General features: G+C 41.1%; 1 protein-coding gene across 1 annotated transcript in view; it reads right to left on the minus strand.

Annotated features, from left to right (window-relative positions):
* Positions 1-514: 514 nt before the first annotated feature.
* The window catches only part of LOC128484491 (solute carrier family 12 member 9-like), a 97,837-nt gene continuing 83,156 nt past the window's right edge, over positions 515-15,195 (minus strand). The window contains exons 10-13 of the mRNA XM_053460899.1: positions 13,138-13,330; positions 5,508-5,682; positions 3,071-3,217; positions 515-2,138 (exon numbers count right to left, since the gene is read on the minus strand). Of these exons, the coding sequence (XP_053316874.1) occupies positions 1,318-2,138; positions 3,071-3,217; positions 5,508-5,682; positions 13,138-13,330 (1,336 nt within the window). The 3' untranslated portion in view covers positions 515-1,317. The remainder of the gene's footprint in view (positions 2,139-3,070; positions 3,218-5,507; positions 5,683-13,137; positions 13,331-15,195) is intronic.

A 15,195-nucleotide genomic window follows, 5' to 3' on the forward strand; every position in this document is an offset into this window, starting at 1 on the left:
AATAAAATTAAAATCTTGACTGACATCCATAGGACTTTCTCTCTTTCTTGTGTTTTAGAATTCGGAAAGGTTGTCTGTTTTTTTATATTTTGATCATCAGCGAGAAAGCTGACAGAAAAGAAATTAAAGACATGTTAGAGGAGAGAGGAAGACAAAAGAAAAGAATAGATAAAAAGAGAAAGGAGAGGAGATAAAAAAAGAAATGCAAGGAGAGAAAGAAAAGGAGAAAAGAAGAAAATGAGGAATGAGAGAAGACGGAAGAGAGACAAGAAAGAAAAGAGGAAAAGAGGAAAAGAGAGAGGGGAAAAGAAAAGAAGAAAAGAAAGACAGACAGAATAGAAGACAGGTGGGACACCTGCACATTCACTGTGAGACACAGATACCTCATACTAACACATACACAGGTTTGAGCTTTATGTCAGTGTTTACAGATTTACTATAGTTACTAAAAAATAACTATGAAAGCATCACGAAAATAATACGAGTGCACATAAACATATTCTTATACAAGAAGTTTGCTTAGTGCTTTAAATTTTAAGAAACCAGTTTTATTCCTGAGTTTTCAATGTTAAAAAAAGGTTTAGCAAAGGGCAAGAGAAATTAATGAAACTAAGAATGCTTAGTGCTAGGCCTCAAATGGGATTGTAATTGGACCGCAAGGAGGCAATAATACCATCACATTCAGAAAAAGATTTGTCTTTTCCAGGCATTACCCAAACTACCATCACATATCAATCGTGTACAAGGTTATGGGGAGATAAGTATGTCTCCTGGGTGTAGCAGGCCTCTTAATTCATAACAGTACCAGAGTCACAGGACATAAGTTACCCTAAAAAAATCCAGTTCAGAGACACTGAATAATCACGCAGTGTCAATGTAATTATTACAATCCACATCACAGGATTCATGATATTAATGCACTGTATATCATGTTTAACCACTGGAATTTTATGTGTCAGCGTTCTGTATTTCTTCCCCTTTAGCATTTATGTCTCAACGTTCATTGTCTGATGTTGCCTTCCTTAGTATTAGGCGGGACCTCCTGTAGTATGCAGTAACAGAACAATAAGCAATATGTATGCTTTTTTCTGTATATCAGTTTTCTTAAGTTGGAAAACATATTTTTGTGCACAAAGCCTGGTGTTAAAGTAATATAAAGAAAACTGGAAACAGCCTTGGAAAAAGAAATGACCAAAGTACTAGTACCCAAAGGAAACTTTATATATATATACAATATAAGGCTATCATGCCTAAACCAGACTCTCAACATCAAGGGTGCTGCCAATTCCAAAATGCTGCACACATTTCAATCCTTTTTTAAAGCTCTGTGCTTGTGACAGCAGTAATTCCATGAATAAGCAAAGTGGGTCCCAAGTTTCTGGTTATGGTCTCCAAATGGTGGAGAAACCTGTTGTAGACTGCTGTGTCTGCAGGTGGACGAGGAAGGTACAAGAACCTAACTGCTGGGGGAGATGTGACATTCTGTGACAGTATCATCTGGTTAACAGCATAAAGATAGTCATCATTGATCCTGATAGAGTTGTTGGGAAAGTTCATGTATGCCTCTTCAGATGCTTCTGAATCACCAGCAACTTGCTTGTGCCAGTGCAATGCAACCACTGAATCCCATACCACTGTCTGGATGGAAGCCTTTATGCGAAGGTCTTTGAGGAGCTGCTTTAGTTTGACCTCCTGGCCTCTTAGACCACTCTCTGCTTCCACACAAAGATAAAGACGTAGCTTGGCCTTTTTCCAGGAACGCACCATATTCAAGACACATGCCATTTGTAGGAGAAAAAGACTGCAGGTGTCCACGTAGGCTGTACTGTCTGGTCGTAGGAGGTTAAGTGGCCACACATCAATGTAAGTCTCTTTGCCACGTATACTGCACACCTGGGATCTGTCAAATTCAGAGAAATATCTTGCCAGCACCACATTTTTGGACATTTTGATGGAATCAGAAATAATGGCCACATATTCCCATGCAGAGAAGTTTTCTCTAGATGTCTTAAAACCAGCAGAGGAAAAGATAAATGAGTTGGAAACATCTTTATTTAATTCTTGTTCACTTTTAAGCAATTCTTCAGGACTTGAACGAGTAAAGAATCCCAGAACAACAGTGTTGGGCCTCATGCCTCCTACAAACCATAAAATGTTATGTTAATGTTACATAATTTAATGTTCACTAATGGCCTTTATACTCTGCCTTTATATAACTTAGCCAATGTAGCTATTGCAAATGTTAACATATTGTAGATATTAAGATATAAGGGTACACCAAACATTCAATAGAAGAATCAACAAATAGAATGAATACTACGTACAATTTAGTTTTACAAAAACCTTACCTAAAACACAACAAATATTTTCTTCGAATCATATGTGTAATGTCTAGCAATGTAGTTATACTAAAATATGCAGGCATTGTTTTTGAATACTTATGCGTTAGGCGGCCACTCAGTTTCCTGACTGACTGAGTGTTTAGGAGCAGAAATGGGACAGGCAGTCTGTCAAGGGGCAGAGGTGGTGCAGGCCAGCTGTTTCAGGGGTAGAGGTGGCACAGGCAGGCTGCTTCAGGGGCAGGGGTGGCACAGGCAGGCTGTTTCAGGGGTAGAGGTGGTGCAGGCAGGCTGTTTCAGGGGTAGAGGTGCCACAGGCCGGTTGTTTCAGGGGCAGAGGTGGCACAGGCAGGCTGCTTCAGGGGCAGCACAGGCTGGCTGTTTCAGGGGCAGAGGTGGCACAGGCAGGCTGATTCAGGGCAGAGGCTACCACATCAAAGTCTGGCTTAGCATAGCATTTAGTGATGTGGGTTATGCTACACTATCATCAATGTCTGGCTCAGTGTATAATGATGGGGGTTCCTCTGTACTACCATCATTGTCTGTACCATATCTATTCAGAAGTTATGCTGTACCATATCTGTTCAAATAAATATTCTTGCCAACACAGGATCTGCCCCGGAAGCCAAATACTCCAGGTACCCACCTGATCTGCTGTACAGAAACTGTATACATTTAACTTTTTTTGTTTAATGAATGTTCTCCCTCGGAAATTGAAGGACCCTACTCACCTAGTCCAGAGATGAAAAGAAGTTGCTGGGCCCCATGTCTCACTGAATCCGACAGTGTCAGGTTAGCAAAAGCCTTGATGTTCAGCTCATCCACTAACTCTAACCATGAGTCTGACTGGGTTTGCAGAGGATCTGAAGGGAGGGCATCTGAAACAAATGAAAAGTACCAACATAAAACTATAAATTCACCAGAATAAAAGAAATAACTTTGTATATGCAAATGGACAACTATACAGTGACAACAACTGAAAGGAAGCTCCCTCCGACCACAATAAGTTTATACTTTTGATAGCAGCTCCCACAAAGCAAATACTTTATAAACAAAAATCAGACTGTGTAATTTGGGCTTTCCTCCCTCATCATCCAGTTGTGTAGATGACACCCCGAGCTAGTGAGAACATACACTTCTCTTACTGGTAAAATACATATGCACTTCCATATACCAATGAAAAACAGCCTTGTTTTTGGCTGATGAACATAGCACATACGTCTGAACTTTATTTAATCTCTTCTTGGCAAGTAATCTCAATATTTAAACTGTATGTCACAAATACTACATCCATAGGTGAAATTTCCATGGGTCATTGACAGCTTATTGCTAGACTGATTGCATAGAATCCAAGACTAGGTGTGTGTATATACATATAAAAAAAATTGAGGCCTCTCTGTAAACATTATGTAAACCAATTGAAAGTTCCAGCTATTAGCATATTCAGCACTTCTCCATGACCTTGTTTCTTTGTATTATGACCATATTTGCTTGGAAAATAAAAGTTAACCAGTTATATTAATTTATATTATGTTGTATTGCCTTGATTCCATTTGTTGTCTGGATGGATGAATAGTACAGTAACCAAAACACTCTTTCAGTCTGCTAAACTATGGTACTATTCTGAAATCACTTTCCATGGTTTCTCCACTTGCGACTTCTGCCTGGTGTCAACCTTCATCAAGGTCTACTTGTGGCACAATATTCTTGTGTATATAAAAAGGTTAGAAGATAATGGCATGATGTTTTTTACCTAGTGGAAAAGGGCGTGTGGTAAGTGGAGACGTGTGTCTTTCACAGGACAGGCCCAGAAGCAACGTCTAGGTGTGATGCATTTAAACACAAGAAGTATAAACTCATCAGTGTCTTTAGCCCAGTAGTTAACCCTCACCAGGATTTTGTCCACTTGGCACATGAATAAGCATGGAGGGAATATAAGCCTACAAAGTGTTCAGCAACATCTCAAAACCATGTGTCCTTGTGGCCTTAGAAAGTCACCTCTGGTAATATTGTATCATTACAGTTTTATACCTGTGCTAAGGTCTGACCAATGAGAGAAATTCTAAACTATCCTCTGGAAGGAAAACAATCCAACATAATTGCTGTGCTGCCAATTTTGTTGATTTTTTTTTTTACTTATGCCATCCCCAAAGTAGGCATTTTCTGTAAGAGCATGCACGCGGGAAGAACATATTTCACTCTGATTCTACCTGTAGATTACGCAGGGTTTTGGGATTATTCCTCATTAAACAAAAGTTCTCTAATGTCTTTGCTTAAAGTGCTGCTGTCTAATGACTAGCTGAGTGTGATTGCAAAATGAAAAGCACTTTATGATATGCCACTCCGCTTTTTAAATGCTCTTTAGCAATTATACTGCTTATTAACCTTACATCCGAAAGCCTACCTCGTCACCATGGCAACCTGGGAACTCTGGGATTTTACCCATTCTGTCAGTATGAAAATGACTTCTACTATGACTTACACACATATAAGGACTAATTTATAACCCAATGGTAATGCTGACCACTGGGTAAAACACTAAAAAGAATGAATGTGTGCTGTTTGGCCAGATTTATTATACTGTTTAGGGGAAGTTGTAAGACTATATATTCTTAGCCTTTCTATGCCTACAATTGCAATGCAAGATTGCATTTTTCAACCCTAGAAGCTATTTCAATACAATGGCTGAGCATTGGACATATTTTCACATAGGGACCTCACCAGTAAAGAACATGCACTGGATACTTTTATTTCACAGCAATCACTAATAAATATCAGAACATGCAGAATTCAGACAAAAAGGAGAATTTTAACAGGCACTAATCTCTGTGTTATCAAAAGTTTAAATAGTATGTTGCCATAACATGTTTACACGTGCCACCAGTGCTTTGCTGGATAATCTGACCGTTGCACCACTGCCAGACATATAGCATATATGACATTGGTACATAGAGCATGCAAATATACTGATATATATTATATAATGTGTATGTAATATATGTGTGTATGTGTGTTTTCTCATAGTACATATTAAAGCCAAGTGGCTATTTTTGGATATTTTACAAAGTCATTTTAATTCTAAGGTCAGTGAATCTAGCACCAGTATTGGTAAAGCAATACACAAAATGTTCAACATGGTTTTCTGCATCCATTCAGAGAAAAATGTACCTAATTCATCCAGGCTTACGTGTCCCAGCACAAACAGTCCGCTCTTTTTCAAATCATTGGTGAAGGTGATAAGGCTTTTATGGCTGTGTGGGTTGGAGACTAGCAGCAGAACCTGGGGGCGCCAAAATTTGACATGATCCTTACGGACGTCTAACATGAGAAGGTACTTCCTCACCTGCATAAAATAGATAGTGTTTATTATTATGTATGGAAAGTATAAAACAATTGAAAATACTGAAATCGAAAGAGAAATACAGATGTAAGGGGGACACTTATCTGCAATGTTCAGCTCTGTGTGTGTATTACATAGTTAATTCAGTAAGATGTCTATACAGTCGCCTTAACTGACTGAGCTATGCTTTACCAAGTGTTTCTTGCAGGAAGCTTGCAGAGCTTTCCTGGAAACTTACCTATAAACTCCCACATCCTTGAATAAACCCTGTTGTGTCTGCTTTCCCTGCCCTGTGTATTATTTGTATATATCCATCCTTATGCTTGTTGGGTGGTAATTGTTTGTTTTGTTTTATAGGCTTCGGCTAAATGCCTATACAGAAAAGGACTTTCATGAAAATGTTGCTGCATTTCCATGGCCCCCGATATAGGGGTACAATGCAATCTAATTGTCAAACCAATAAGTGCTTACTGTGTACAATACCCAACTGCACTTGCCCTGCAGCAGTACAGTTTGTGTACACCTTGATGGTTACTAAGTTATTACGAAATATTACAGCAGAGCAACAACTGACGCAGCAACAAAAAAATTAACAGAGGTGTTTCTTCACTGATAAAGTAGAACATATTATACATAGATGTGAGAATCCATGTTGGTGATACTGTGTGTCATGGAAGCCTCTGTGACTTGGGATGCGTCTGGACAGACGACACTAATGGACACTAATAGTAGTGCAATATCCGGTTCCTTTGCATGAATTTATGTTTAAGTCACCGTGTACCTAATTAGGGGTACAGGGTGGCAACAGTGAGAGAGGCAATGCTCTCTAGTAGAGGACTGCATTGGGATGCGGGTACTGCGGGACCGGCAAAAAAACTTGCTGGTGTTGAGGGCGGGAGCGGGCGGTCAGACACTGTACCTGCGGGTCCCGGTAATCCTGCGCAGTCCTGCAAGGCTGCCTTCGCGCTGCTCCCTCACAGCGTCTCTTCTCTTGCTCCGCCCAGGAACCCAGCGGAGTCACGTGATGTGACATCACTTCCCTTGACTCCGCTGTGTTCCTGGGCGGAACTAGAGAAGAGACGGTGTGAGGGAGCAGCGCGCAGGCAGCCTTGTGGGACCGTGCGGGAAATCTGCAGATCAGGTAAAGGGGTGGGTGTGATTGACCCCATATGTTGCAGGAGCGGACGGGATTGGACACAAAATCAGCGGGAGCGGGATCAAAAAAACAGTCCTGCGCAGGGCTCTACTCTCTAGGTCCCAGCTTCCCCCTTCCTCCTGCCTGTCTGACTAATATTATTGGTTCTGATGGCAGGCTTGTGCAAGTTGGTGTGGTTTTCTGTTATAACTAATTTGCATATGATCTGCATATTTTGTTTTACGTATGGTGTGATGCATCATGGTCGTAACTCACCGCCAGCCAATCGAAAAGGCTCTTGGAGGCTGGTGGTGATTGTTTCCGCAATAAAGTTAGTTCCTGTTTTACCTCGATATGAGTTCTGTCTTGTTATTGGGGTAAGCCTTTTCACTAAGATCAAGTGAGTACCTGTGAGAGAGGGAAAGCTTGGTCCTCTGGCCTTAGGGCAGGGAAAGCATGAAGCTCTGAGGATGTTTTAGGTCCCCAGTCTCTGTGCACATTTTGATATTTCATTTTTTTCCATGTAGCCGAAAACGGAAAGCGAGAGCACAAGCAGACAGACACAGTATACGATTTTTGATTCACTGAAAAGCCGGGTCCCCTAAAAAGGTAGTGTTTTTCTGGTGAGGAGGGGAGTTAGGTAGCTCTTCTGAGCAGCCCCCCTGTCCTTAAAACAATCAATCACTGATGATTCTAGCCCAGTGAGCCCGAAATGGTGAGAAAAGCATCATGGTAACTGTAGTTTATAGCATCTGGATGGCCATAGGTTTGCCATTTATTGATCATGCAGCCAAAGATTAGCTATAGCTTGCCTGACCTGTATTGCATGGTAGTAGTACAGTGGACAAGTGGATTTGACCTCCTTATACAGGGCACAATGGAACCAGTGGACATAGGTAGAGCTCCGTGGGATAAGGGATAGAGTGGAAAAATTGTGACAGTCATGCGCATAGCGCCACAGTTGGGAGGTATGAGTAAATGCTGGCATCAAGAGAAAAATGTAATAAGAATGTGCTGTTTGTGCGTATCGTCCAAGAGCAGGGAATATAGTATACAATACTGAGAAGTAAAAAAAAAAAAGTAATTTTAGTACTATCAAATTGAAATGTACGATGGTAAAGGTCAAGCAGCAATTGGTATTTTAGGCTTGACAGTAAGTAGGGTACACAGAGAGGGGCCAGGCACTTCTCATGTATTGTCACACTGTGTGTATTTATGCAATTGGACATCAATCACCATGCAAGGTCCAAGAGGCTGCCGGGCTTCCACTCTCCCCGATACTGGTGAGCTCAGCAGCACGGACATAATTGCTGTTTTAGTAAGCGACAGCTTCTTTTGTACTTGATTATAGGTGCAAGCACTTTACAGCCATGATGAGCTATTAATAAAAGCAATTCTCCAGCCTTGAGGAGACAAGTGTAGGACAGAATGAAAGAGTTTAGCTTGTGGGAAGGTGGTGAAAGACTAGGATCGGCAGGTGACTGGGCACATGTGTTTATGGCAAAAGCTGGGCCAGTATGGCTGTGATAATATATTAAAAGGCACCAAGTGGTGGCAGTACAGAATAATACAGTCAAGTATATAATTTAAAAGGAGATCTTTATTACAATATTTAACAATACTGTAGCAAAATTCACAAAATCAAAATAACCAAAGCTTATGTGATCCTATAATCACACAGATCTGATGATTGTTTTTTTTTGTTTGTTTCTCGTTTAACTTTTTCATTTTGCTCCAGTATTTTTAAATGTTATACTAAAGATCTAATTGTACTCGACTGTATTCGCCTGTCTTGTGCGAGCACTTTCAGATGTAGCCAGCTATTGTTGGTGCATAGGATTTGACTTCAGACACCAACCCATCCACAGAGCTGATAACATAAGATACAAGAGTGACAATATATTAGGGTTTCAACCTTTCACTTTAATTATTTTGGTGTCAGAAGGGTAAGTGATGCTGCTAAAACTTAAAGAGATTATTGGGAGAAACATCTAAGTTTGACAGAAATGCAATGGGTTTCTCACCCCTCCGGCAACCTGAAGAACACAAAAAAGCCAAACTATCAGGATTCGGGGATGACCAGATGAGTCGGGGCTGCATTAATCCCAATGTTCTTGTAGGAGTTTGATTTTTTGCATGTTAAGCTCTCTTACACCCATTTAATGAAACGGCCCAACATGTAAAAGGAGTAAATAAATCAGAATAATTTATCATTGGGCAGAAGGAAAGATTCTAGGGCTGAAACAACTAATCGATAAAATCGATAATAATCGATTATGAAAATCGTTGTCAACGAATTTCATCATCGATTAATCGGATCGATTTTTATCGATTATAAAAAGAGGTTTTTTTCAGAGCAAATGCTCTGAAAAACTCCTCTCCTTATATAATCCGACCTCAAACAGAGATCGGATTATAACACCGGAATCCAGATCCCCCGCAACGCTGCAGGGGACCTGGATTCCCCTCACTGTCGGCCGGTCTCTCACTTCCGTCTCTCTCCCCCTCCCATCTGCCTCCTCCCCCCTCCCATACATCACTCTGCCTCTCTACCCGCACCGTTACTGACAGGCACTTTCCCTGCAGCTTCATAGAAGCCTCAGTGTAAGTGAAGGTGAGTAACGGAGTCTGTCTGTGCGATGCAGACCCTCACCGGCTGACAGAGAATCATCCTCTCTGATAGCCGGTGAGGGTCTGCATCGCACAGACAGCCTCCGTTACTGCCCTTCACTTACACTGTGGCTTCTATGAAGCTGCAATGAAAGTGCCTTCAGTAACGGAGCCGGGTAGAGAGGCAGAGCGGTGTATGGGAGGGGGGAGGAGTCAGAGGAGTGTATGGGAGCCACCCTCCAATACACCACTCTGGCTCCTCCCCCTCTCATACGCCACTCTGCCTCTCTACCCGGCTCCCTGGTGTCTTGTCAGAAACGGAGGTTCACAGGAGGCAGAGTGGAGTATGGGAGGGGGGAGGAGGCAAAGTGATGTATGGGAGGGGGAGGAGCCAATGTGATGTATGGGAGGAGGCAGAGTGGAGTATGGGAGGGGGAGGAGCCAGAGTGGTGTATGGGAGGAGGCAGAGTGTAGTATGGGAGGGGGAGGAGCCAAAGTGATGTATGGGAGGGGAGGAGGCAGAGTGGTATATGGGAGGGGGGGAGCCAAAGTGATGTATGGGCGGGGGAGGAGCCAGAGTGGTGTATGGGAGGGGGAGGAGCCAGAGTGGTGCATGGGAGGGGAGGAGCCAGAGTGGTGTATGGGAGGGGGAGGAGCCAGAGTGGTGTATGGGTGAGTTATAGTGGTGTATGGGGGGTATTATGAATTTTTAGGGCATATAGGGGGTATAAGGCATATGGATATTAGGCATATCAGGGGGCATAAACATATCTGGGGGTAAAAGGTATATCAGGGGGCTCAGTGGCATATAGGGGGTATAAGACATCGATATTAGGCATATCAGGGGGGCATAAAACAAATCTGGGGGTAAAAGGTATATCAGGGGGCTCAGTTGCATATCACTGGCATATAAGGAGTATAAGGCATATCAGGGGGCATAAAACAAATCTGGGGTAAAAGGTATATCAGGGGGCTCAGTTGCATATCACTGGCATATAAGGAGTATAAGGCATATCAGGGGCACAGTGGCATATCAGGGGGCACAGTGGAATCTGGCATATAAGAGATATAAGGCATATATGGGGGCAGAGTGGCAAGCTGGGGGTCAGATGTGCATAACTGGGGGCAGTTTGGTAAATAAAAAAATTTAAACAAGGCTTTTTTCTCAGTTTTTATTAAATATGAAAAATAGTTAACATATGAATTAATATTTACTAATAACTTTGTATTAAAACCTAGTTTGAGAAACACCGTGTTTGGGTTCTTGTAGCTTTTATTATTATGTCAGTAAAATAAGAAGGTGAATAGAGAGAGGCCATTGCAATAAAGAGATGAAAGTGTAAATTGTACGTTTTTTATTGCAATTTTTCTTCAATTTAAAATAATGTATTTTTTTATCCGATTAATCGATTAATCGAAAAAATAATCGGCCAACTAATCGATTATTAAAATAATCGTTAGTTGCAGCCCTAAAAGATTCTCAATAAAACCTACTCCCCTGATGCATGTTGTAAATAACAACGCTCACACTTTTTGCGATGATTTAATCTTCTTTGCTCTATGCTCTTTTTGTGATTTTATTCACATTTAAACAAAATAAACACACAGAGATCTGTCACTTTACTCTTTCTTTTTTCAGTTTAATTACATAAAATGAAAAAATATTTTAAAAAAGAAAGCCATGTCTACACACTAGTTAAATGAAGTATATCTTTGTAGGGTCAGGTTAAAGGTCTCTTTAAGACTTTCAGTCTTTATTGGCTCAGTTAATCCTAGCTCTATGGTGTTTAGTTATGATTTTAATGTTTGGGGAACTCCATATTTGGCTTTTTTACCTTACTGCAATATTTATAATAATTGAGCTGTATTTACCATTAACGCGCGCCCTCTTTCACTGCTGCTTATAGTATTTTCCAAGGATTGGATGCCCATTCTGTAGTAGCTAGAATCATTTTGTAATGATTCACACTGCGTAATGTTTAACAGCTGGAGTGATTTGGACTATGATTAAGACATGGCACACCACAAGTCTCACAATTTGTTCTTGGCATATGTCCATACCTGGGAACTTCTGGGCTGCGGCTACCCGGAGCCTTCTCTTGTGGGACGCGGCCAGGACCGCCCACTGATGTCAGCGAGCGTTCCCCCGGAAAAATGGGCGGGGAATGGGGCATGTCAAGACCCCGCTCCTGCGACCCGGAGGATTCAGGTCTTGACCCGGAGAACCGGTGCTTCACCTGGCAATCTCGGGGCAAACCCAGAGAGTTCCCAGGTATGCATATGACGACAAAATAGTTTTGATTCCAAGACGTCCCTATCTATTACCATCAATAAAGATTAATATGTATATCCATATCCATCAAGACATGGTTGGATGAGTTTGGTGTGGCAGGACTTGACTGGCCGCACAGAGCCCTGACCTCAACCCATCGAACACCTTTGATATGAACTGGAACGGAGATTGTGAACCAGGCCTTCTCGCCCAACATCACTGACTGGCCTCACAAATGCTCTACTGGAAAAATGGGCAAAAAATCCCATAGAAACACTCCAAAATCTTGTGAAAAGCCTTCCCGGAGTGGAAGCTGGGGGGACCCAACTAAACATTGATGTCTATGTATTTAGGATGCAATGTCATAAAAGTTCCTGTGGGCATAATGGTCAGGTGTCCCAATACTTATATTGTCCCAATACTTATATTTGTATTGTATAGTGTGTATATATATAAACTCCACAATTTTTAATAAACCTATGTTTTAGCCAAATATTTAAAATGTACCCAAATATATAAAATGTACTCAAATATATAACATTTATATTCATTTTTTTTAAATAAGAGATATTAGAACAGTGAAATATAATTTTATATGATCTACATTTTATGAATCTTTATGATTAAAAAGTTTAACTTTTTATATGTTTGCATTTTAAAGACAGTTACATCGCAGCTGCGAATTTTTCTGGTGGTTGTTGTAACAGTAAAGCATTAAAATATTATGAAATGATCACATTCAGGAAAATGGACAGTTTACGGGTCCTTCTCTGATGAATTTTAAGAGAACAAACATCATGCAAACCCGGTAATAATATTACATTGGAGTCTAATATGGATGATTTCATTGCAAAAACAGTAGAACGTGGGGGCTTTGTGTCTGTACAATGAAACCTATCTGTTAGAATTGTGAAATTATTCCATGTGGCCCTGCACACAACAAACAGCAATCTAAACTGTGACTATATGTAGTTTGAGTGCAAATTTTATTTACACATATACACAGAGGTATAGAGAAACACATCTCATTTCTATGTGTAAAAAAAATCCTACCACTTGTCACTGTTGTAAAAGGAGAAGGAATAAGAAAAACACAAAAAAGGAAATAGTTTATCTAAATGCCGCTGTTCACAATGTTTTGGATTTTCGGTGTTCTACAGAACAATTAGACCAGTAATGCTTACATCTGTTGCAATGCAAAGCCTGTGCAATGCATGGGAATCCTACATAATTTTCTGTCATGGTATTTTTTGAAATACAGTTTTATCATGCTGGTTAGAACCTGCATATATTGAAAAACAGTCCTCAGGACTCCACAATCACAAATGTAATCTCTGCAAAGAGCGTCAGAACCACTGGGATACCGACTGTTTCATATGCGTTTATGTGAGCACATCTTGGAAATAACTGCGTAAATTGTAAAACAGCTAACACGTCTTACCTGATGAAAGATAAGAGCCTGGCTGATGAAGCCCCAGCCGTGGCTTGGTGCCACGTAGTGCAGACACAAGAGAAGTACCAACATGAAGGCAATGCTGGCAGAGGCGTAGATGGGTTGGATAAGGAACATCATGATGACACATCCTAAAATTCCCAGAATACATGTATACCAAGTAAAGTAACGAAATGTTGGCCTGTAAAGTGGAGAAGACAGATAATTTTGTTTTGAGCAAGCAACTTATGGCTATAAAACACTTTTGAGAATTACAGAATAAAAACATTTCTCCCCACGTATCACCTCCACACATCATAAAAATGCTGCAAAACTCTCACTGCAAGAAAAAAGTATATATTTATATAGTCACAGGGGCGTAACTAGACGCCTCAGGGCCCGGGTGCGAGAATCTGTTAAGGGCCCCCCACCCCCTCACCCCCCCCAAAAAAACATGATTTTTACCCAACATTTTTTTTTCAACAAATTCAACAAATTCAATTTACATATTAAATCATATCTGTAAAAAAATCAAAGAAAAAGGGGGCGCATGTACAAAGGGCATAATCCAAGGGTGTCCAAGTTTTTTCTGCAGTGGGCCACTTCATCAGAATTGTATACGTGCGCGGGCCGCACTCATTTTTCACTGTGACAAAAAATATGGCCTTTAATAAAATATGCAGATTAAAATAAAGTAAAATGACACAAAACCTTTACTCTTCCTCTCACTGATTTCTGGGCCTAGAAAGTTTTTCGACTACAAATTCAGGATTCCCTCGATTTATTCTAGGGATGAACTAAAATGAAAATTCTGGACCAAAACATTCAGGGTTCACTTAGCCAAAACCGAAAATGACCCCCACCTTTAAAAATAATAATAAAAACTCACATTTTTAATAAAAGTAGGTAACACACAATTGGACAAAATTAGCAATATGACTTGGCAACCAGTAAATGCTGGCAACCCAGGCAACCAGTAAATGCTGGTACCTAGGCATGATGGGACTGTGCTCGCTGTGATTGCTGTTAGCAATCACACTCCTATCATGCCAAGTCAGCCAGTACATGCTGGTACAGGGTGGCTGTAAGTGATGTGCAGACCCCATACTGCTGGCAGCATCAATACAAAAGGGGGGCAGCTGGCCAGGTTTCAGCATGTACTGGCTGACTTGGCTTGATAGGAGTGTGATTGCTAACAGCAATCACAGTCCCATCATGCCTAGGTTCCAGCACTTACACATCCATGCTATCACACACACTCATTCATCTAATCATTCATTCACAGATTCATTCCCTCAATCACACACACTCATTCAAACACCCTCCCCACCCCCTTACCTGCACTGCAGCTCCTCGATGCCGCTCACAGACTTCAGCAGGGGGCGCGGCCTCCCTCTGCCTTCTCTGCTAAAGCACAGAGGAAGTAGGATGTCACGTGAACTCCGCTTCCTCTGTGCAGTCCAGAAGACCCTCCCACAAGTAAGTAGCAGAGCTTGAGGTGCGGCTCCCGTAAGATCGGTTGCCCTGGCTGCCGATCTTACGCGGGCCGCATGTTGGACGCCCCTGCCTTATTTTTAAAAAACAAAATCGGAGAAAAGATTTCGGGCGGCCCCTTGGCTTGGGCCCCCCTGCCCATGGGCGTAGGAACCCCTAAAAATCTGGGGGGGATAGCATTTTTACTGGTAGGGTATATTCTTGTTCAGTAAAGTGGGAATTGTTCATGGCAAATTTTATATAAATGTATGTGTGTGTATGTACAATTTCCTCACAAAAAAAGTATCATGTTCAGTTTTCACAGAGAAGCTCTTTATTAAACAAACAGGTCAAAGAAAATTAACCAAAAGTTTGGCCTATATTTCAGTTATTTCACTTAGAACAACTGGTAATAATACTTTAAGTAATGCACAATTGCCAAAATTTTAACAAAAGATCCTACAGAAATACAATGATGCAATTAACCCTTTCCGCATTTGTGGTCTGGGAGCAGACAACACTTAAATACTCTTATAGAAATATTTTATTAACTGCAGGCAGAGTAAGACCCTACAACCAACGCACTGTAGTGGT

Source organism: Spea bombifrons, chromosome 3 (assembly GCF_027358695.1).
Source record: "Spea bombifrons isolate aSpeBom1 chromosome 3, aSpeBom1.2.pri, whole genome shotgun sequence".
Taxonomy (NCBI): domain Eukaryota; kingdom Metazoa; phylum Chordata; class Amphibia; order Anura; family Pelobatidae; genus Spea; species Spea bombifrons.